The 25,650-nt window shown below is 38.3% G+C and overlaps 1 protein-coding gene across 1 annotated transcript in view; it reads left to right on the forward strand.

Annotated features, from left to right (window-relative positions):
• The window catches only part of LOC124619812 (zinc finger protein 771-like), a 161,362-nt gene that overhangs the window by 120,058 nt on the left and 15,654 nt on the right, over window positions 1-25,650 (forward strand). The window contains exon 3 of the mRNA XM_047146406.1: window positions 22,945-23,394. Within this exon, the coding sequence (XP_047002362.1) occupies window positions 22,945-23,394 (450 nt within the window). The remainder of the gene's footprint in view (window positions 1-22,944; window positions 23,395-25,650) is intronic.

Below are 25,650 nucleotides of genomic sequence, written 5' to 3' on the forward strand. Positions count from 1 at the left end.
GAAAAAGTAGAACTGGTTGCTAAGATTGAAGAAGAGAAAGAAGATAGCCCCAAAGACAGGAAAATCCTTCCCTCCCCCCTTTCCCAGGATTCCTGTTTCTCCGGTACTTGAATGAGAGGCCGGAGGAGGTACGATGTTAAACGTCTCCTATAGAATGGACATTCTCACCTTCACGTTTGAAGCCCTCAAAGAAAAATCTTAGTAACACCTACGGAACAGCAAATGGTGAAGAATCAATTACACTTGTCTGCGAGGGTTGTCTGAAAGGTGGGGTGTGTGATAAGTGTTTGTCATGCTTGTACTTACAGTACCCACGTCTTCCAGAAGTGATACAAACCCTCCCATTGACATAACGTCTCACAAAAGGTATGAAATATTCTATAAATATAGAAAATTATACACTACAATCAAACAGTTGTTTAGCTAATCACTTTACACTATATTTTATACACACATAAAGTACTCTGTTCAGTTTATGATGTCTAGATATCATTTTGTTTGAATAGTACCATGATATGATACTTTTCACTAATATAACATTTTATTCGTGTCATTTCATGTCTAAAGATCACTGTTCATCTGTGTTTCTCTTAAATTGGTTCTAATCTTGTAGACATATCCGGTTTCCTATGTACTAAAATTATAGGATAGTTTAAGAGTTCAAGAATAGTTGAAGAATTGAAGGGAATTCTGTGCAGGAAAACGAAGGTTGAGGAAACACCGGAAACAATTAGGGATCCAACGGTCATCACTCCGCCCGTTAACACAGAATATTAACATCCCTGGGAGAAACAGATGTGACTCCGCCTGGATCCCATGGATCTGATATTAATCTCACTTGATTACTCATGGACCAATACTTCTCGTTAAATTTTGTGTGAAAGTCTCCCCACAACAAAACAATCACCACTTTACTAGGAAACACAACATTAAGTAAAGTTATTCTATTTTCTACACTGTCCTGGACAAGTTTACGTTCTTCACACAAGCCATCTCTAACCTTGTTATTATCATTAGGTTTGGTGGTGGTGGTGGTGGTTAGTGTTTAACGTCCCGTCAACAACGAGGTCATTAGAGACGGAGCGCAAGCTCGGGTTAGGGAAGGATTGGGAAGGAAATCGGCCGTGCCCTTTCAAAGGAACCATCCCGGCATTTGCCTGAAACGATTTAGGGAAATCACGGAAAACCTAAATCAGGATGGCCGGAGACGGGATTGAACCGTCGTCCTCCTGAATGCGAGTCCAGTGTGCTGCTAACCACTGCGCCACCTCGCTCGGTCATTAGGTTTGGAAAAAGCAACAGTCAAAACGTTTCTGGAGATTATGCTCTCAGTAATTTCTCGGTCTATAATTAGCTCAAAAGGTTCCGCCAGACTACTTACATTTATAATGTCAAAGTTAACTATTTTTTCTTTGAAATTTTGTTCTACATTATTTACTTGCTAACTGACAGCTCGTGTAGTAACAGCTCGTATACTATCACTGGAATTTTCGATTGAATAATCGATATTACTTCCTTAGGTCGATCTGTGCTCTCTTTCAAGATATCCATTTCCTGTCTTACGGAATTAAATTTAACATTACATACATTTTCACAAGATTCTAATGTTTCGTTAAGCTCGGGTTCTTTATTATTACTTTTGGCATCAAACTCTAGTTTCTTTGTAAAATTCTGAAAACGCTCATTCTGTCTATGGTTAAATTCAGTAAATAGTTGATTAACATGAGTATTCAAAGAACTAGTGAGTTCACTCTTTAAATCTAACTTCAGATTTTCTACCTTATTATTTAAAGAGTCAAATTCAGTCCTTAATAAAACTATATTTGCTGCTTGACTGTTCAAGATTTCACTTTGAGCATCTAATTTTTCACTTAGGGTGGCTGAATCAGCCTTCTGGTCATCTAATTTAGCACTTTGGTCATCTAATCTAGCATTTAACTGAGTATTTACTGAGTCTAACTTTAGACTTAGTCCTTTGATTAAATTTGCCGCTTCAGTCCAGTCTGGCATGTCCCTATTCACTGTCATGGCCATGGCTGGTCCTTATGTTTGTTGCTGTTCTTGATCCATAATTTTATTGATCTTAGACCTAGTAATCATCTAAAAGAAAATTCACCACTTAGTACAATAACTATAACAACAGTTTATCATTCAACCCTCCCCTCAACGTTTACGAAATAATTATTGGTTTTCGCTCACCTGGTGGAGAGTTCTAGCCGCATTGGTGAGCGAATGTGTAATCAGTGCCGGTGGACAGCACTGGTGCTGGTGGCATCAAATGTTGGTTTCAGCGTCGTTGTTGGCAAGCGGACGCAGAGTCAGCTTGGGTGAGCAGCAGCTGGTGCAGTTGGCGTCGGTGGCTGGTTACTGCATCGGCATTGGCATGATGTACGTGTGTGAAGACTGCTTACTCTCCGCGCCCAATCTTCCTAGTCGAAAAGTTGAGGTCTTCTCTCCAGTTTTCTCCACTATTACTTTCTCAAGTCTTTTACTGCTTAGCATTCGCAACTTTCTTCCATTGGTTTATTAGACTCAATACGATTACTGGAAACAGCTCTCATATCTTGTTAGGTCTAGTTGCTATGGTAACAGCTGATGTCTTCTTTCCGCTTCTGTCTTTAAATTCCCGTTTTCTTCAGGTCCTGTCACTTAGGTCGCCACATTCTAACACTTTTTGGTGACAGAAAATAACATCTTCCTATTTCTGTAATCTATCGATGATGTATATGAACTTAAGTGTCAACGTACTCGTTGATTAACAATGTAATAGAACTGCTATGCAGAACAAAATTCTTTTCTTAGACATGTAAATATCTTCTTCGTCTCACTCGTGTCTCAAGCTTTAGAAATAATTAAGTACATTGAGACATAAGAGTTGGTTTAAAAACTATATGAAAATATAAACATGCGGCTTGACTTCTCTCAGTCCAAGACATGAACGTGCATAGAAATCTATATTCAATTGTTCATTAATCTTTTTTACAGTCAACACAGACACTAACACATCAAAGAATACTACATAATTATTCCTTGAGTTTTCATCACGTCTTCTGTAGCACTGGCGGCAAACACTTGTTGTCGTCGGTGACTCGCCCCTCTTACAGTCTTCTAATAACAAACTTCTGACCTGCACATAGAAACAGGTGGATCAGTAGAAATGTTCTCACTATCCCACACTCATACCTAAAATATTGTATGTTCAAGACTGTGGAAGGCCGAGTGTTTTGAAAATTTACACTGAAATTCTTGAGGCACTACAATGCTATGCACCTCCCTTCAACGCACATCTCCTCCTCACTGTCACCGAGGTAGATCTGGATGCTGTGCTGATGTGATGCTACAAACCCTTCATTATTCACATTGATGCTCCTGTGGTGATGCTGTGCAGGATGGAAGGGATTTTGTTGAGGACAATTGCCATACCCTGGAAAATTTGTCTTTTTCATGATGTTAACAACGTAGTCTGCCATTCATTATTTCTTATAACTTTGTATGGTGGTCAGTTAGTCTCTGTTAGTTCTCCAGTTCCATTATATGTGTCACAGTTAAAAACAATGTGGTGGGGTGTTGCGTTATGTCCACAATGACCAGCTTCATTGACTTTCTTGTTGAACTTGTACAGTGAACTGAATATGGGCCATGTCCTGTTAAGTAATGTACCACGCCCTGACTGGGGTTTAGATGGCCAAGGACTAGGCATTCTCAGATATGTGGGAATAATTGATAGTCTATTTGAGACCTTTCACTGTTGTTCCAGTCATTCTGCCATGTACCCACTTTCCAGTTCAGAAGTTGGACTTTGTTTGTTACCCTTTGGTCTAACAATATCTGGAATTTCAGCAGACCCCCTTTACATAACCAGCAGGAGGCTGCAAAACATCTTACTGTAATGTCTACTGGAAGGTTTCTGAGGATAATAGAAAATCATTGGTTGGCATGGTGCCAAAGACCCTTTTGAGTTAGAGGAGCATATACCTCTGTGCATGTTGCAGATTTGCCTGTTCCATGCACACCGAAGTCTGTGAGCCCTGACATTTGCTGAGTAGCCTAAATTGGATCTAAAATGGCATCATGATAGGTTGTCACTGCATTCAGCAGCAGCTTGTACTTAGCTCTTGAGGCACAGTCAGGTTTTAGCCACAGTCAGGTTTTGTGCATAATGTTGCTTGTTATGTTTGCTTTTCGACCAGTTGGACTGACGTGTATCACCTGATTGTTTGTCTGGTGATAGAGATGATTTATAGTTTAACTGCAGGATTTCTATGTAGTGATAGTTGATACTTAGGGAGTATAGTTAACTTTTTGGTCACCCAACATCACTGTATCCAAGAGGGGACCATATTTAACATTTCCTTCAACTTGCCTCTTAACTTCTCTGACACAACAGCTAAAACATGATTGGCATGTGCCACAACACCAACTACTTCCCAGTCTTCTTCCAGTTGGCACAAGAGAGTTACAATTGTCAAATCACAAAATATTGACCCAGAAATTGACCCCTGTGAACACCCTTTGCTAGTACTTTTTATTACTTTTTGTGTACCGGCTTACCATTCCACAACTCTGTATGTACAATAATATATGAGACTGTAATATGGGGACTGGTGGCCTTTAGTTCAAGCATCCGGGCAAACAAGGCGGACCGTCATAAACTATCAAATGCTTGTGCAATGTCAGTTCACGTTGCTATTACATATTTTTGTTACATATCTCTACTTTTACGTTTGCCTTGTTAAATGCATTGTGAATACATTTCACTTTCGTTAAACCAAATTGGGTTGATAAGTCCCTGAAGCTCCCTGTGTGAATGTAACCTGCCACAGAACATCCTTTCCTGAACCTCTGCAAGCATGTTAATCAAATAAGTTGGTCTGTAGCTTTTCTGATCAGCCAGTTCTTTATCCTCAGACCTTTTTATTGTAACAATTTTTGCTAATTTCAAGCTGGGAGGCATCCTACCCAGAGTTAAGGAGTCATTCAGCATTCTGATTAGGAATGTAACAGTTTGCACTTTTATTTGTTTGAGAACTTCAGCATGAACTTTTTCATTTTCACTACGACTAGGGCTACTTCTTCAGTGAGCAGTGTAGTTATTAAAGTATTGGTCTATCTATTGTTTAGCGCATATCTAAGTTGCCTAAGGAGTTGGCTATCCTTTTGACCTTCATCTGAGAGGAGTTTGCCAGGCAGATATTCTGATGACTGTCTCCTTCCATGGATCATTGATACATCTTTGGCTGTCATTGTGGATAAAATGACTGGATTTTTTGTTTCCTCTGTCGGTATTTTATACAGTTTATGTCACTGACTATATAGGCAGTCACTCCATATTGTGATGCTTTTTCTCGGGATTAATCCAAGTAATTAATTGTGAGTTGGTGCTTGGACATTATGTGATGGGTAATACGTTGTGTGCTTGTGATCTCATTGTATAATTTGTTTCGCCTCATGTTTACACAAACTTTTTTTATAATTTTGTCAAAACTCACGAAAACCTAAAATATATTGCAACATATGTGACAGCCATGCAGTGGCATTTGTGGCAATGGTGGTGTTCCTTTGCCCTAGAACCACAAAGAATATGCCGAAGTAATCTAAGTGAAATACATGTCTGCTGAGTGGACTGTATACATATCTCTGACTGTGATCATCACGCTGCTTTCACAAGCAGCCCATGTTTGTTTACATGGGGCTGCGGAGCCTTGCCGCATTCGTTGGCAACACATCAGCTGAGCGGACGTGGCTCCAGCTGCACCATCACTACAGAACACACCCACTGTGTGAGCATTGCATCATCAGTGGGCAAAGGAAAGGTAAATAAGCATTGTTACCGCTAAACCATGGACTCCCGAAGATCAAGCATTTGCAGGACTCCCAGTAAGGGAATGGATTGCTACCAACTAGAAGACTTGCAACTCCCTAAAATGGAAAAATAGAATCCAGGATATCATAAAGTATGTTTCAAATTGGCACAAACAGAAAAAAACTGATGGAAACCCTAGAAGAGATCGAAGACACATTAGATGTGTGGAGGCACCAACAGGTGTGAATGGGAGGACAAATTTATGAGATCTGCTGTGAAACTTGAAGACTTGTGCAGAATCAGTTAGAAAGTCAAGACCAGACCTTGAAACCAAAATTAAACCGCTGTAAGAGGAAAACTGCAGGCTCAAACAAGAAAATGAAAAATGTAGAGTGCAAGTTGCAAGGTCATCTGTCTTATATGCAGCAAAGGCCACCTCACCTGGAATAGTATTACAAACAGAGGTTCGAGCTCTGTGGCAAAAATACAACATGTAAAGAACATAAACACTGTCATCATCCCAGCAACAGACAATGAGGATGCCAAGGCGGTGAGGAAAAGACTTCACAGATGAATTAACACTGTAAAGGACAATCTCAAGGTCTAAGCCATTAGAATGATACAGAGAATAATCATTGAAGCCAAAACCAAAAAAGACAGTAAAAAAAACCTTCAATAAAGTTAAAATGATTGTGAATATCAAATGCAAACTAATGAAAAAGAAAAGACCTCTGCTGACAATACATGACAGACAAAAAGAAACAACTGATGAAGAGCTATTAGGAAAACTTTCTGAATTAAATTCAAAAGACAAAGTGGAGAAATCTGAATTCTTAGAGATAAAACACTGCTTCAATATGGGTCCTCAGCTTAGAAACAGATATCGTCGGGCTACTGAAGTAACTCCACAACTTAGGACTGTACTACTGGAAAGAGGAAAGGTGTACATAGGATTCCAGAAACATAACATTAAAGACTTTGCTTCATTTCCAGTATATTTTAACCGCCATGACCTTAACCACAGAATGAAACATTGTAATGCACAACACCAGATATGTGGCAGTTGTGCTCAACTTGGTCACCAGATGAATTAATGCAGCAACGAGTCAGTTGGATGCATACTGTGAATTAATGCAACAACGAGTCAGTTGGATGCATACTGTGTCGTTATCATAAGATAAAGTGCAACCACAGCAGCAAAGAATGTGTGGCATACTTAATGTTTTTGCAACAGCTGTTTGCCAGGATAGACAATGGAGAGTAAATACAGTACATCATTGTGAAACACAGTGCAACCTCCTCAGCTAAAACCTAATCAGATTTCACATCACTTACAACCAAAAGGAAAAGAAAACCTCCAGCTACAGTACTTAGAAATTGGTGATGCACTGTACCATGGTGGCACTCCTTAGGAATATTATTACCAAATGAAATGGATACTGTTAAACATCCTTCCTCTCTGAACAATATTTTTCTTAGAATCAGTCACAATGTCTTAAGTCTGGCAGAATACATAGAGAACTCAGTTATCCAAGAGCTTATGCCAGTGGAACTAGCCACAGAAATCAGAGCACAGATATTTCAATGTACAATGCTGCAAACCCAGCTGGCAGCTAGAATTGAAGAATTAAAAGATGAAATATTGAATAGTGATCATCAAACAGATGCCAATATGTAAAAGGCCATACTAAATACCCAGAAGAAGACCGATGCACATGCAGATCCTAAAGTATGCTTTGCACTATCCCTTACAATAACAACAACAAAAAATAACATAGGAAATATAGATAACATGTCCATTGCAGTAAAAATGTATAATATTAGCAAGAGTGACAAATATATTAAACCACTGAAGTTAAAATCATGAGAAATCACAGTTATAGTGTACAAGTCACTTGCACTACAGAGCAGATTCAACAATTAGTCTACTGTTGAGCACAATGGATGTGCATCACAATGAAGTGAGCAGGGACAAAGTAAAATTATCAAATATACAAAACAAAGAGATCAATATAGTAATTGTAGACATTAGACAGCATGTAGATACAGTAGGCCCGAATCAGATTTATAAACACATAGACTTACACAAAAAACTGAATAAACTAGTTGAAAAAATTATACACATCACCCTCTGATACATAACAAGAATGGAGTGTGAAAAGGGGAAATCAAACATCTTGCCCAAAACTGAGGCAGCAGATAGATTGATACTGAAGACAAATAATCCAAGTACAGTCAGTGTATGTTGTAGAAAACTATAGGGACACTTAAAGCTACAACTCACATTTCATTTGAAACATTGTCGCTGGTGTGTGAATGTCATGTTGTCAGTATGAGCCAGTGACACTAATGGAAGACTGCAAAGTATCTGAAGCTGAAAAGTAGAATTTGCAGTAGAGTCAAAGAAAGGTATTCTCATGTAGAATCTAGGATGATTTGTGAGAGCAAGATTATCAACAAGAACTTACACTACACAGTGAATGGTTGTTTCTTGAGCATACACAAAGTATACATGGATCTCAACTGGCTGCTTCAGCAGAGAATTCTCCTGTTTATACATACATAGAACTTCCTGACAAATCACTTTTGTTCCAGAAGGTTCCAGAAAACACAAATGTTAAGTGATAAATAAGTGCATGAAACAGGAATCGAATCGATGACCTGCTCTTTGCCAGGTGGTGCCAGTATCTGCTACATCATAGCAAATTATGCACTGCATGTAGCAATATTATTCACAATGTCGAAGTTGTGATGAAGCAAGCTGGGATAATTTTAATTCCCCTAGCTTGTTTTGCCATCTGCCTCTTTAATTTTGTTTTTTCACTTTGACCTAATTACCATTAACATATGTGTGTATAATGTGCATTTTCATATAAGAGAAAGATTGACCCTCAGTTTTAAAGAATATAATGCCAGATCTAATTTTGTGCTTATTTTTTATGTCATAATTGATTTTCTAATTTATTTTAACTATTCCTAGTTAGTATCTTTCATTATAGGGTGAAATCAGTAATTGTTTTGTAACTGAAATTCTATTGTTGACGTATAAACAAATATAAATTCTGTATTAATTTTAAACATTTGGAAGATGAAATACTAGTCATCTTGAAGGATCTATTTATCTCTATTCGAAAACATGTTAGCAAAGCCAGCCCTTAATTCATTCCAAAGTAATTACCAGTTTTGTCAAAAGTAGTGTTTGCCTACTTATACTTGTTAATTTCATGATTTAAACAAATAATTCAGCTTAACCCTTGTAGCAGAAGAAACTGTTAAAAAGAACCAATTTTTCGATGTATTCAGTTAATTTAATGAGTCAAGTTTTAATTGTAATTTCTGTAGATTTAACTTTAAGCAATGTGTAGTTTTAGTACCTATTATTGTAATGATATATAAGGGCCCGATTTTTGGTCACAAGACAGTCAGTCCACAGCTGAGAAATCTGTGTTGACTAGAAAAACAACAATGCTTCAACTTAACCGTGTAATAAGTTTTAAACAATTAGGCCATGTGTAAAAACAATGGCAGTGTCTGCTCCATACATACCTGATTATTCTTTAAGAACGGTGAACTTTGTGGTTAGGTTGTACTGCTCATAGATGTTCAACAGGAAACTATTGTAACAGTATATGGAGGTTTGCCTGCAAACTATTAATGAGGCTTATCGAAAGTTAAACAATAGTGCACTGGCCATATAACTGTGTATTATGAGGGAGTTGTGAACAGTGAAATTAAAGTACTGTGAAACGCAACTGTACACCTGTCGGCTAAATTATTTACAGTAGTCAGTGTCGGAATCCACTACACAATTTTCAGCCAGTGTAGCAACGCAGTACGTCGCCACCGAGGATATCAAACAAAATAAATAAAGCAGGCAGAACTGTCTCAAAGTTTTGTATCATCCTAACTGACATAGTTTTGCAATAGATAACAATTTTATTTAGTTTTTACAAGTATACAGAAAACATACACATTTCTTAGTGTTACAATGTAATATATGAGTAAAGTACTCTTTTCAGATTAAAAAGCTAGGCTGAAAAAAGCAACACTAAATACTAAATCAGACAATGGAAATTCCAGATTGGAATGTCAAAAAGTAGGATAGATTGCTACTCAGTGTTGAGATGACATGTTGCGTTGCACACAGGCACACCAGAAAGACTGCTACACATTTAGCTTTTGGCCAAAACCTTCTTAAGAAAAGGAAACACACACACACACACATTCATTCACACAAGCAGGCACACCTCACCACATGACTGTTATCTCCGGCAGCTTGGACCGGGATGCAAATGTCATATGAGCAAAAGCGGCAATCTGGAGGGGTTGGGGCTGAAGGGGATAAGGAAAGGGTAGCAGGGAACGGATGGGGGGAGAGAAGAGCGCTGTGTGATGGAGCATGTAGGAAGTAGATGGAGCCATAACAAGCCAGTGAGGTGGGGAGGGAGGGGGAAATGAGAAGTGGAAAAGGAGAAGTGGGAAAGGAGAGGAGCTGGGATGGCGAAAGATGGGTGGGTGCATTAGCAGAAAAGATGTCCCCCACCATCATTGTGTGCTGCTCTCTACCAACAAACCCCCACATCTTTCCCCTCCCCTGCTACTCTCCTTTCCACCCCATTTCCCCATCTTCTCTCCCTGCAGCCCCTCTATGCTGTGCTTGGTGAGTGTCTTGTCACGCCTCCATCTAGTCCCTGCATACGCTGCCAAACGGCACCCCTCTCCCCCTATCATGCTGTCCATTCCCTTCCAGTTCCCCTTCCTGTGCCCTCCTGATTGCTGTTTCCATTCATATGACAGTTGCATTCTGGTCCAAGTTGCCAGAGATAGCATTAATATTTGTGTGAAGTGTACTTCCTACTTGCTTGTGTGAATGAATGTGTGTGTGTTCCCTTCTATAAAGAAGGCTTTGGCCAAAAGCTAAACTTGTAGCAGTCTTTTCATCCTTTTCCTTATACAGTCAACACTAAATACTATGTAGAATAAACTTGGAATTGGCTCAGTGCATGTGTGAGAGAAATCGGACAGCTACTGGAAGGAATGGTTAAAGGAGAAAGAAAGTCCAGGCACATTCGCGGTGACTTTTACACCAGCAACGAGTGTAGAGACTCTTGAGTATTAAATGAATTAAATACACTGAATGAAATAATCTGACCAGTAATAATGAAAACAATAGCAATGTAATCATATAAAATGACATCAGCTCAAATGATTCAGATCTGAGGAACCTGAAATGTAATGAATATGTAGTCAGTAAGGATTTATTACATTACAGGTTCAGCATTTCTGAATAGTTTACGCTTATGTTGTTTCAATTCATTGATCTTCATTTATTTCATCCCCATCAAAACTTTCATTTCATTTCAGTGGAGCTAATTTAGTTCTTTTATCTATACCTTCATGGTAGGATAAGTCATGGTCCTCCATCAAATCCCCCTTAAGGTGCTACTACCACATATCTCAAGTGTCAACTTCTGGTTGCAGTATTTGGAAATTGTAGGAAGAAACATCAGCAGTGATGAAAATTTGAATCAGTCCTGTAGGTGTGCTCAGATAACCTAATGCTTAAGGCAACTTCTCACGATAAGCAGGAAATCCAGATCTGAATCCCAGTTTGGCACAAATTTTCAGCTCTCACTGCACTGCACTATTGAATGTATCATGCTTGTAATAACAACAATCAATGACTGTGTGTTGTGTGGAAGTATGTCACTGGAATTTTGCTTTGATAAGCACTTGTAATACAGGTCTGATTTCAGATTGTATGGCACATTTGAAAGTAGTAGCCGGTATAAATTACACCCAACTGTGACAGAAATGTAAATAAAACATTACCAAATCTAATTCCAGGTCATTCCCTAACAAATTTTGGAACTACATAAATAAGTAGCTTAGTTGAAGAAGAGTGGACATCCAAAAGCTGGACAGACAAGTATAGATACAAGGAAGCCAACTGTGAAGAAATATAGGGTAGCAGAGGAAATACTTCTATTGCTCAGTGAAAGAAAGAAATACAAAAATGTTCAGGAAAAGAAAGGAATACAGCAATACAATGAGTTGTGGCACAGTCACACCAAGCTTAATGGTGATCCAGGGAAGTTTTTTTATTTATTCCAAATGTTTGTTGACTTGGAATACATAGGGTACACAGAATTACAGTCAGAGTTTGATAGAGCTATGGAAGACTTGTGAACAAGAAATGCAGAAAGCATAGATAATAATACTTCAGGATATTTAAAATCATTCAACGAACTGGTGAAAACTATTGAAGCTAGTGTTTAGAACCTATGAGACTGCAGAGATACCAACAGACTTTTCAGAGGTATGTCTTCCACACAATGTCAAAGACATTCAAGGTAGATAAATGTGAGAACTTTTGTACTGTCTGGTTGGCAGTTCATGATTCCAAAATTGCAGGCAACTATAATATACAGAATAACAGGAATGCCAAGTGAAGATTTGTTAGATGGCAATCAGTTTGGCTACATGAAAGAAAAAGGCAGCTGAGAGGCAGTTTTGGTGGTGTGGTTTACAATTGAGGCAAGACTTTAGAACAATGTAATTGAAAGATCAAGGGAAAATATTGCAGATTAAAAAATCCATAAGGCAAGGATGGAGTGTTTCTCCACTGCTGTTGCACCGGTTCATGGAAGAAGCAATTACGGTTATAAAAGAAACGTTCAGCACCGAGATTAAAATTCATGGCGAAAGGATATCAGTGCTGATGACATTGTTATGCTCAGTGAATGTATGAAAGAATCACACGACCAGCTGAGTGGGTGAACTGTCTAATGAGCATTGAATATCAACCAATAGAATACCAAAGAAAATAAAAAAATAAATAAGGCTGAAGTGACAAACTTACTGTCACAATTGAGTGCCATGTAGCAGATGAAGTGAAGGAATTCTGCTACCTTGAAGCAAGGTAGCAGATGACAGACAAAGCGAAGAGGGTGTAAGAAGCAGATTAGTGCAGGAAAAGGTGGCCCAATATCAAACATAGCCCTTAATTTGAGGAAAAAATTTCTGATAATGTATTTCTAAAGTAAAGCATTGTATGAAAGTGAATTATATACGATGGGAAAACTGGAAAAGAACAGAATTGGAGCATTTGCGATGTGTTATTATAGAAGGATGCTAAAAATTAACACTGACTAAAAGAAGGGGCGGGATGATACAGCACATGCTAAGACATAGGGGAATAACTAGAGGAAGTCTGAGAGACCAAAAACTTTAAAGAGGAACTGAAGTGCTGTCATAAACATCAGTCCAAAGACTGGTTTGATGCAGCTTACCAAGCTAACCTGTCCTGTGCACTGCTCTTCATCACAACATAATTACTGCAACCTACATCAGTTTGACCCTGCTTACTGCAGCCAGTTCTTGGTTCCTTCTAGAATTTTTACCCCCCACAATTCACTCCATTACCAAACTGATGATTCCTCAGTGCCTTAGGTTGTGTCCAATCAACCAATATCTTCTCTTAGTGAAATTGTATCATAAATATCTTTTCTCTCCAAGACAATAATATCCTGAGTAGATCACATTTTGGGTGTCAGAAGAGTTGCGCTACTGAGAATGGCATTTTTATGTCCACTCAACAGATTTTACAAGCATTAAGTAACAAAACAGAGCCAGCTGGTATTTTATGCAGCCTATCTAAGGCATTTATCTGTGTGAATCACAAAATTCTCCTAGATAAACTGAAGTTTTATGGCACTGTTGATATAGCCAACCAATGGATAATGTCATACCCAACCAAAAGACTGCAGAAAGCTGTAGTTAGTAATTCAACCAATGTAGTCCTGGGGATATAATTCTGACTGGGGAGGAATCACATAGGGGTGCCCCCAAGGCTCACTTTTAGATCCACTATTGTTCCTCATACATGTAAAGAATCTTCCATTTAATATACTACAAGCAGAATTAGTTATTTTTGCGGGTGACGCTAGTAGTGTAATCAGTCCAAGCATACATACAGTAACAGAAGAAATGGTAAACAATGTTCTTAAAAGCATCATTGATTGGTTTTCTGCAAAAGTCTCACTCTCAATATTAAAAAGACAATATGTTCAGTTCTGTACACCTAGAGGTACTGCACCAATGATAAGTGTGACACTTGGTGAGTAAACAATAAATAGAGTATAAACTTCAAAATTTTTAGATGGCCATATTGATGAGAATTTAAACTGGAAAAAGCATATTTTGTAACTTGTGAAACAACTCACTTCAGAGCCACATTTGCACTTAGAATCATTGTGAAAACTGGGGAGAGGCAAATCAGGAAATTGACATAGTTTTCACATTTTCATTCAGTGATGTCATGTGGAATAGTATTCAGCTGTAACTCATCTTTAAGAAAGAAAGTCTTATTTGCTCAAAAACATGCTGTAAGATTAATGTGGTGCACATCCATAATCATCTTGTAGACATCTGTTTGAGGAGTCAGGCGTTCTGACTGCTGCTTCACAGTATATGTAATTCCTTATGAAGTTTGAAGTTTGTTGTAAACAATCTACTGCAGTCCAAAAGTAATAATGATGTACATGATTACAATACCAGAAGAAAAAAATGACATTCATTACGACATTCTAAGGTTGTCGTTAGTACAAAAAGGGGTCGCGGTGCTTAAAAAAAGCATGTAAATGTAAATATAGGCATATGTACAATAATTATAAAGTAATACGTTCTACATCATTACAATTTATCATGCAAGTGATCCATGGAACACTAACTACCTCCTTAGTAATACAGTCCCCCCATCCAATTTTAAAGATTCTCCTGTAGCATCATAGAAAGCTTCTATTCTCCTGTCTGGACTGTTTATCATTCATGTTTCACTTCCATGCAAAGCTACATTCCAGACAAGCACTGTCAGACAGGACTGCCTAGCACATAAATCTATATTTGATGTTAACAAACATTTATGTTGCGTAAACACTTACCTTGCTGTTGCCAGTCTGCATTTTATATCTTTCCTACTTCAGCTATTGTCACTTACATTTGATGGCCAAATAACAAAACTGGTCTACTAAGTGTAGCATATTATTTCCCCATCTAATTGTGTAAATATCACCTGATTTAATGTGACTATAACACATTAATTTGTTTTACTTTTATTGATAATCGTCTCATAACCTCATTTCAAGACACCATCCATTCTGTACAACTGATCTTACAAGTCCAATGCCATCTCTGATAGAATTACAATGTTCTCTGCAAACCTCAAAGTTTTTATTTATTTTCCCTAAACATTAATTTTCTTTCCAACTTCCTCCTTGTTTTTCACTGCTTGCTCACTGTACAGATTGGACATCATCAGGGATACATCCCTGTCTCACACTCTTTTCAACTACTGCTTTCCTTTCATGTCCTATGAGTCTTATAGCTACAGTCTGGGTACTCGACAAGTTGAAGGTAAGCTTTTGCTTCCTATATTTATACGCCTGCTACCTTCACAAATTCAAAGAGTGTAGGCTCTTCCACCCAACATTGTCCAAATCTTTTTCTAATTCTAAAAATGCTATGAATGTATGTTTACTGGTTTTCAATGTAAGATAAGTCATAGTCAGTATTGCTTCATGTGTTCCTAAATTTCTACAGAATGTAAACTGATCTTGCATCTGGTTGGCCTCAACTAGTTTTTACATTCTACTAAAAATAATTTGTGTCAGTATTTTGGAACCACTATTTACTAAACTGATGGTACAGTAATAATCACATGTCTCAGCATCTCCCTTCTTTGGATTTTGAATTATTACCATACATTCTTCTTGCAGCATGAGGGTAATTTGCCTGTGTCAGACCCATTGCATATCAGGTGGAACAGTTTTGTAGTGGTTGGCTTTCCCAAGGATCTCAGTAATTCTGAGGGAAAGTCATTTACTGCAGAGGATTTGTTTCTTCATAGGTCTTCCAGTGCTCTTCAAATTCTTTGATTGAAATATACGGTACCTAACAACTAATCAAGAAAATTGGATGTAAGTGCTACTCTGAGATGTAAAGAGTGGCACAGGAGAAGAAGTTGTGGCAAGTTGCATCAAGCCATTCTGAAGTCTCATCTCTGAACAAAAAATAGGGAAAAAACACTAAAAGCAATGGAAGTGGACAGTGCATCATGATAATGTGGAGCTGTTGAGGAATGAAGGTGCTAAACTGGAATGCAAAGTGTTCTCCAACATCTTGTTTGATGGTCTCTTCCCAGTTGTTCAGAGAGAGATTGTCTCATACCAGTGTGGATTTCTCCTAGGGAAATCAGCAATAGATCAGATCTTCACCTCAAAGCAAATTTTAGAAAAGACTGTTGATTTTGTGATTGACAAGCATCATTTCTTCAGAGACTAAAAATCAGCATATGCTAACAAAGACGAAGATCAACTGTACCTTGTTTCAATTGAACTAGGAGCTCCTGCAAAATTGTCAAGTTTTGTGAGAATGATAATGAAAGAGGTCAACAGATGGATGAGAATGGGACTGATCCAGTAGATATATGAGATTGTTTAAGACAAGGAGATGCACTGAGATGTCTCCTTTTTAATGTCGCCTTGGAGAAGGTTGTGGAGTATGTACACCTGCTGACAAGGGAACTATCTTTTATAAATCGGTGCAAATACCTATCTATGCCAAAGGCATAGGTATTGTTGCAAAAACTTGGAAGTCAGTGAGGAGATGTCATTGTACTTGAGCAGACGAGCACAAATATTGACTGAATGCCAACAGCACCTGTTTTGCATTATTTTTTAAAAAATCTATTTTCCTCGATTCTCTTAACTCACATCACCAGATTAATGAGTTATAAAACATTTTTAAGATCAGTGCTTACATATGCCTCAGAAACTTGGCTATTAATATCAAGAGATATTGGCATTCTTGATGACTGTGAGAGAGAGATACTTTGAAGAATCATTGGCCTAAACTGTGAAAGAGGAAGATGGTGGAGCGAGTACAGTCAAGAGCTTTATGCTGTGTATAAAGACCCACCGGTTGGAAGAATGGTGAAATCAATCAGATCGGAATAGGTGGGGCACGTGGCAAGGATGAATGATACAGAAGTAGTTAAAAGCATGTTAGACAGAAACTCAGTGTTTAAAAGAAGACAGAGCCAACTGAAAATCAGATGGATAGATGGAGTAATGTAGTACCTGCAGGAAATAGGCTGTAGAGGATGGAAAGCTACAGTGTTGGTTCATGGCAGAGAATTGTTGGAGAGGCCAAGGTTCACAGTGAACTTAGGACTACAGAAGAAGAAGAAGGGAAGTGGACAGTGTGCCATGCAGGAGTGCCAGCTTTTGAAAATCAATGCGGGTGCTTTGAATCAAAGTTCACAAATGTTAAAAACTAACTTTCCTTAAAATCCAGTTTCAGGAATTTTTCAGTGAGCAGGACTTGATGAAGGTAAACAAACTATTATTTATTTTACCACACTAGTTAATTAATACAAAATACAGTCCACAGAGAATTGTTTTATTTTTTCAAATCTTCCTGTAATTTCTATTTCATACACATAAAGAATGTGTTCCTACCAACAGTGGATTGTTTGATGAAAATGTTCGCTGCAGTGTCACGTTTCAGTTTTTTTGCTTCTTGTTCATGGCATGGACACACATGACAGTGTTATTGTTCAATTTCTCTTAAGTTGTTAATTGTATAGAGGCATAGAAAGAGCATTCTCCTGTAAATTTAGAGGCTCATATAGCTAAAGTGATCTTTATCAAATTCATCACCTCTGGAATCAATTCACCGACATGCATGTTTGAGGAACAGAAGATCACTAAGTCATCTGTACTTCCAATGAAATAATTTTTAGATTTACACTCATCTAACATCATGTTTCTGTGCAAAGTTAATCTCTCTGGCTCAAAGTAATCCTAATAAAATTCTACTAGATAAATGCAACCTTTTGTTTTGGAAAGAAGAAATGTTTCTATTTGTTTGAAGAAGAGTCAGAGGAACTTTAAAAAATTGATACTTGAAACAGTAAATCACAATATCTAAAACCTGAAAATAAATTATCTGGCAATAATCATGGGTGCTGTCAAAAGCACAGGGTAGAGCGCCATCATCAAGGTTTGCGAAATCTTTCAAATTTTTGGAGGTTTTGGGTCTCTGATGTCGAATTTTTTGGATAGTTTCAAACAAGAGTTTCATACTTCATTAAAACTGTCATCAATTTGAGATAACTTCACAACATCTTGGACACTATTATTATTGTCCATGGCCATTTGGAGCTGTAGAGAGAATTTTTTAGAAAAGCGTTCACAATTTCAACTGGCTTTAAAACTGGGATGAGAAATGTTGTAACAAAGACAAATACAAAAGAACACAAAATATAAGAAATGTTTAGCTTTAGCACCGGCGTCCAATTTTTTTGAACTTTAGTTCCTCGAAGAACGAAATTATGTGTTCGTATTCTGGAAAACAGTTTTCAGCAAACTTATTCTACAGCACCACCTTACAGTGCAAAAAGGCCAGAGAGCTACAGGACAAATAAAACTAACATGTTGGGCAGCTTGCAGAGACTCTTTTGCTAGTCACTTGAGGGGCCCGTGTGCAAAATTGAACATTTCTGTCACATTTGAAAGGTATCTCTCACCATGGTCACATTTTGCATTGTCTCTTGAGTCACAAAGTTCAAAGAAAGAGCCAGACAGTTAATATGAAGAAGTTGCTGCTCAGTTCCTCTGATTTCTGCTTGCAACCCAGAGAAAGCATCAGTCATATTTGCAGCTCAGTCAGTAGCAATACTTCTGCGTGACTTGACATCTAGAGAAAAACAAGTGAGAACATACATTAACATAGTCAACAATACTTCAGCTACAGTAGATTCAGTATTATAGAAACCAAAAAATAAAGCAAATCGAAACTTGCTCTTGTTGACAGATGTCATTGGTTTCATCTAAATCATACCGTGCTACACAGTACAAATTTACTCCTCCACAAAGAACAGTACTGAGTGAGTGAATATTGATTGACACAAAACCAGCGTTTTAAGTCTCTGCCACCTGTTGCCCATTGGACGTAATGTTTGAGAGCTTTCATGATGTTTTCGTGAGAGGCTAGTGCTGAACACTTGTGAGTTGTTTCTGGAGGAGTGAGAAGTTTTAGGCCATGCTTGCATGGGCCAACATGAGGCCACAGTGTCAAAACTGGCATAGTTGACAGTTTTGAATTGTTCCCCAACTTCTATTTTTTTTCTGTTTTATTTTCATTCCTGACTTTGTGTGGTTACTGAACACCCCAAAAAAAGTTTGGAGAGGGTGCACGAGCACTGGAGCACCGACAGAGTCAGCATTCCTAGTGCCATGTTAAAGTAGCATCATCCAGATGTAAGGTTGTACACAATTTCGTTACAAAAAATAAGCATGAAGGCAAGATGAAAAGCCTTCGGTTAGACACAGAGATGACATTGAAAACAATGAAATTTTACTTTCTTTTATGTTGGTGCCTGTGCAGTAGTGTAAGTCAAGTGTCAACTTGTTCTTCTGAAAAGTTTTTTGACAACCTTGCTAAGTAGTCACGTTGCATGTGTTTTGTTCAGGTAACTAATGTGTAACAACATGCTGCCATGTGTACTTGTTTTATTTTTATTTACTTATTTTACTTTTATTGTGAACAGAAGTGCATTTGAGCAGGGTGTGTAACAAACCTGCTCCTCCATTTTCAGCAGTTGAATAATTGGTGACTGGACTCTGATATGGCCACACTTTTCTTCAAGACGGTGTATATAAAAGAACATTCCAAAACTGTAACTATTATAAGTCTGCTTCTCCAACAACACAGATTTTATTAAGCACAAATTATTAATAAATAAATCACAGAAAGTAATAGTTTCTGACTCTTCTGGGAATACACAAAATGAAAAACTGCTGCAAGTGGATGCCTCTTGACCACCACAATACTTTGGAATTTTGTTAAATAACTCACACGTTAGTGGAGGAAAACATTGTAGTACCATTTGGGAAGCATTTGAATACGAACCGTGTTCTCAGTGCACCAATACGCTGTTGATTCATTCACCGAAAACATGAGTGTTGGCTAATGGTGAGCAAAGACAGTAACTACAATAGGCAGACAGGCAAGTCTAGCAAACCAATCTTAATAGCAGGTAACAATAAAGTCTAAATCACAGACCAGGAGAAACCACATAGCCCAGGGTTGCTATCAGTAAGTACATGGGAGTGCTTGCTCAACAAGCCGAGGCTGTGATACTCTGCAGCAGCCCTGAATTCTACCGTGAGGTTGTTGCCTTGTGACTTGGCACAGCTAACTATGCGAAAGCTTTGTGTAGTGGGCATGGAAATGAAGTTTTCAGTAGTGCTTGGTCCTTTTAAAAAGAGCTTTGTGCCAAGGTGTTGGTCCACAACTTCCAACTAGACATGATATACCATTTAAAGCAGTAGGTGGAAGCTGATGGTGCTGCAAAAAGCCAGTGTTGATTTCATGTGTGGAGAGGTTATGGGCTGTGTTTTCTGGGATTTATAGGGAATTATTTTTATTGACTACCTTGCCAAAGGTGTAACAGTAACTTGAGTAATAGTATTACATCTTTTGAACCAAGTGGAACAAAATATGTGAGGAAAGACCAGAACGGTCACTGAAAGAAAGAAAATAATCTTCATCAGGTGAATGGTGTGGTGTCACCGCCAGACACCACACTTGCTAGGTGGTAGTTTTAAATCGGCCGTGGTCCATTAGTACATGTCGGAAACGAGTGTCGCCACTGTGTGATCGCAGACCGAGCGCCACCACAAGGCAGGTCTCGAGATACGGACTAGCACTCGCCCCAGTTGTACGGACGACTTTGCTAGCGACTACATCGACGAAGCATTGCTCCTTTGCCGAGCCGATAGTTAGAATAGCCTTCAGCTAAGTCAATGGCTACGACCTAGCAAGGCGCCATTAGTAACATTGCATGTATCTAAAGAGTCTCCCTTGTATCGCCACAATCTCCAGATGTACCAAAAGGATGGATTAAAGTTAAGTATTACAGAAGCTACGTACTTTTCTTTATAGCATTCATTACGTATCCTGTTTCAGACCTCACGCCCATCTGCGTGAGCGTAGCGCGTGCCTTTCGGCTTCCTCTCATTGTGTCTAGGCTGTCTTGTCTAGACACAACAAATGGAATTAATTGTGAAGGTGCTTAAGTTAAGGAAACCTGAGGGAAGTGAAGTTCAGATTGTAGGAACAGCTGACCTGAAAACCAGATTTGACAGCTCTGACTTCACTTATTCCCAAATCTAAAGATATTTGTGACTGGAATTTTTGAAGCAAATGAAAAGGTTTTGACAGCTGTATATGGAAATTTTTCAGATTTCCTGAACATAGACTTAAGAAATGGAATCTGCTCATTGGAAGACCATTGAATAAAATACATTGAGCTATAAGGACAATAAGTTGGTAAATAAGTTTGTTTCATATTTGGTGAGAAGTCTTCTCTTGTTCCTATATCATGCTGTTCAGACAAGATATTTATTAGGCTGTTTTCTTGGATAGGTGTCATGTGTCTTCAGAATATTTTAAAAATTGAAATTGTAAGTGAAAAATGTGTTACAGCTTTTCCAAATGTCAAAAAGTGTTAGATCACAATTTTAGAGGAAGGATCTTAACTTTCATCAAGTTGGATTGAGACTTTAAAATACAATGTTTGCAGTTATGAACAGTAAAAGAACAAAAGGAAAATAAGTCTTGTTTTGAGATATTAAATCTTATGAATAATGCACATATATAATTATTTTGTAAGTAATGAATTACCTTTGCAACCTTAAGTTTGAAAGTAAATACAGTAGACTGAATATTGTCGCAGTTTTGGAACCAAGATTAGATTAGGTTAGATTCAGTTTTCATTCCATAGACCCAAAAATGAGATGATTCTTGTGGGTGTGAAACATGGCAGAAAGGTAACATAAAAACATAGAACATTTGAATGTAATACCACTTCTGTGATCATTAGTCAGAAGATCATCAAGATATGTGAATATATTACAGTAAACTGGAACTGCTAACATTTACAGAATTAATTGCAGCTGAAAACCTGCAAGCAATAACTTTATTTTGATCACCACATTAAGGGCTGCACAACAAACAGATTTTGAGACTGTTAAATCAAGTGGTTGTGTAATGTGACAAGAAGAGTGTTTTGAATAAAAACTAAAATTCACCTCAAATATAATTTATTTTGCTTCAAATCAACAACCTTTACCACCTAATACCTACAGTTTCGTATAGTTCATCATTTAGTCCCCTTCACTCAATTTCTTCTACTTCATTGAGAAGGAAATGTGACTTTTGACTGGGTAGCTCCTTCAGTAAGATTTTTCAATGGTAGCACGTTACAAGGCACAATAGCTTGTGGAAAGATAGATCACTGTCTACTCTGAAGAACCAAAAAAAAGAACCTTCAGTGGGTTAACTGAAAGTACAGTGTCAGTATACATAAGTTTACTCACTAAGCAACGGCAAAACACACACATAAAAGACTGTTGTGATTGGCAAGCTTTCGGTGCCAGAGGCACCTTCTTCAGGCAGAAGAAAACGGGAAAGTCACCCAAACTGAGGCATGTTCCACATCATTACGAAGTGTCGTATTCATGATCTATGGAACAAGAACTAATGTAATCTAATCTAGGGGAGACTTACAGATGAGAAGGAGAGTCTAGAGTATTACCTTCTCATCCCATATGGTAAGTCTCCTCCGGCCCACGGTTCTGGGTAACTTTCCCCTTTTCATAGATCTCTCCAGCACTTTTCCTTCACCCTTCTTCCTTCCCCTTCAACCATTCTGCCTGAAGAAGGAACCCCTGGCTCCAGAAGTTTGCCAATCACAACAGTCTTTTATGTGTGTGTTCTGCCACTGCTTGGTGAGTAGATTTTTTATATCTATTAAATTAAATAATTTTATCAATAATTGATTGTTTTTCTTGTTATAATATACATAAGTTGATATTCAAACTTTGTATCCAGAGTAATTCCATTTCTACAGCAGAAAAAAATAGGTGTGCTTATTGGAAAGGTATCATATAATCCTGCTGACAGATTATCCTGAAAACCTGTTATTCTGATAGGTAAATGCCATATAAAACTTGTCTTGCTCTGTAGTCTGCAATACTTTTTATGTAGTTTCATCTGTTGGTATTTATTTCCAGGTTCCTGTGGGAGGATAGTAATGACTTAGATGAAGAAGAGACTCATGAAGCTCTGCCACCCTTTCTTGTGGAGGTGAAGCTGGAGAATGAGAGCACAGATGAGGAATTGGAACAAAACCAATCGAACCACACCTGTCCTGATTGTGGCAAGAGTTTCTCACGCTCTGATAACTTAGCCAGGCACCGCCGATCCCATGAAGGCTACAACACTCGACCTTACACATGCCCTAGATGTGGGAAACGATTTGTTCGCGCACAGCATCTTGACCAGCACTTTCTCACACATACTGGTGAACGTCCCCATGTGTGTTCTCAAGCAGGTTGTGGGCGAAGATTCTCCCGTATTGATCACTTGCGTAAACATGAGAGAATACACACTGGTGACCGCCCGTATCTTTGTCCGCTGGCCCAGTGTGGGAAGGCATTTGGCCAGAATACGCATCTCCAAAGGTAACTTCATCTGACTTTTATATCTAATGTATAAGTTGCTGTTACGTTCACGGTAGAACAGGCACACATAAAAGATAAGAAGTTACCTTTCACATTTTCTTGCACCATCACTTATCATGTTGCAGTCTCATTTTTCTCGAATGTTGTTCTTCAGATACTCTTTGTGAGGAGCGATAATATTTAATTTCATTGTCTCAGTGACCTGGTGCAAGTCTTTCAATTGGATGCCACTTTGGCGTCCAACAAGGAAAAGGGGACCTACAGGTTAATATGGAATCTGAACCATGTGTCATTCCTGATGACTCCTCACATCATTGAGAGGTGATGGCTTGATTAAAGGCAGATTAAAAAGTTCTGTAGTTTGTCTGGGATTTTATCCCATGACATCATGGTTTCCAGGCACACACTGTGCTACTAGACCACTAGCCTCAACACAACAAGTGATGCTGAATGCCAGTAATGGTTTAAGTTGTGTGAGAAATTAATCTGTTTATGATAAATTATTTTACCCACTACTTGCGTGATACATCATTGTGCTGTGTGGTTATTTTTAAAATCTCTACCTGAAATCAATTACTAATTACAAGAGCAGTATCTTCAATTATAGAATGAACACTTCACACGGGAAACGTTTATTGATCTCACACAAAAGTACTCTTCAAGCTTAACTGCATGCCTAATGAGAGTGTGCGTTCCTATTTGCTCATACATAGAATGTTTTCATAAATTAAAATATTCCATATGTATAAAATTCTCAATTCCATATAGAAATCACAAATGCAGTATCAAATTATACATTACCGGAAATGGCGGAAATTCAACAGTTGACATGCATTCACCGGCAAGTAACTTTAATGGCTTCATCAATGCAGATACCATAGAGAGCATGACATTGCTCCATTCTCTCACAGAAAAATGGCCTGTGTGCTTCCTGGATTTTTATCTAGACAGTGATCTTTTGTATGATTGTGCTGATGGATATCAAACTGAACTTCACAGATGATTTCTGACAAGCAATATGTGATTCAGTACAGGCCAAAGTAGCTCTTTAATACTTTTTCTGAAAGTTCCACAGGTGTAAAAATCCATACTAGGTCCCTTAGAATATAGCTTATACCTCATCTACATCTACATATATACTCCACCAGCCACCAAGCAGTGTGTGGCGGGGGACACAATTCGCGCCAAAGTCATATTTCCCCCCCTGTTCCACACGCGGATCGCGCAAGGGAAAAACGACCGTCTGAACGCCTCAGTATGAGCTCTTGTTTCCCTAAACTTTGAATGATGATCATAACGCGATTTGAAAGTTGGTGGTAATAATATATGCTCTACATCCTCGGTGAAGATTGGATTTCAGAATTTAGTGAGTAGCCCCTACTGTTTAGCGCATCGTCTATCTGCAAGTGTGTCCCACTTCAAACTTTCTATGAGATTTGTAACGCTCTCGCGATGGCTAAATGTACCAGTCACGAATCTTGCCGTTCTTCTTTAGACCTTCTCAATCTTTTGAATCAGACCCAACTGGCAAGGGTCCCATACAGACGAACAATACTCTAAGACTGGACGAACTAAAGTATTGTAAGCTATTTCCTTTGTTGAAGAACTGTATCACTTCAGGATTCTACCAATAAACCGCAATCTAGAGTTTGCCTTACCCGTTACTTGTGTAATCTGATCATTCCATTTGAGATCATTTCGAATAGTCACACCCAGATACTTGACGGATGTTACCGCTTCCAAAGACTGATCATTTATTTTGTACTCATACATTAATGGGGATTTTTGCCTTGTTATACGCAGTAGGTTACACTTACTAATATTGAGAGATAACTGCCAGTCATTACACCACACATTTATTTTCTGCAAATCCTCATTGATTTGTTCACATCTTTCGTGTGATTCTACTTTCCTATAGACTACAGCATCATCGGCAAACAGTCTAAGGCCGCTGTCAGTACCATCAACCAGATCGTTTATGTAAATCAGAAAAAAGCAGAGGACCTATTACACTGCCCTGGGGCACATCTGAAGTTACTCTTGTTTCTGTTGAAGTTACCCGTTCAGGATGACATACTGCTCCCTGTCTGTTAGAAAACTTTCTATCCAACCGCATATGTCATTGGATAGACCGTAAGCGCGCACTTTGTGTAGCAAGCTATGATGCGGAACTGAGTCGAACGCCTTTCGAAAGTCGAGAAATATGGCATCAACCTGGGAGCCGGTATCTAGAGCCTGTTGTATATCATGCACAAA

This window comes from Schistocerca americana, chromosome 6 (assembly GCF_021461395.2).
Source record: "Schistocerca americana isolate TAMUIC-IGC-003095 chromosome 6, iqSchAmer2.1, whole genome shotgun sequence".
NCBI classification, from domain to species: Eukaryota; Metazoa; Arthropoda; class Insecta; order Orthoptera; family Acrididae; genus Schistocerca; species Schistocerca americana.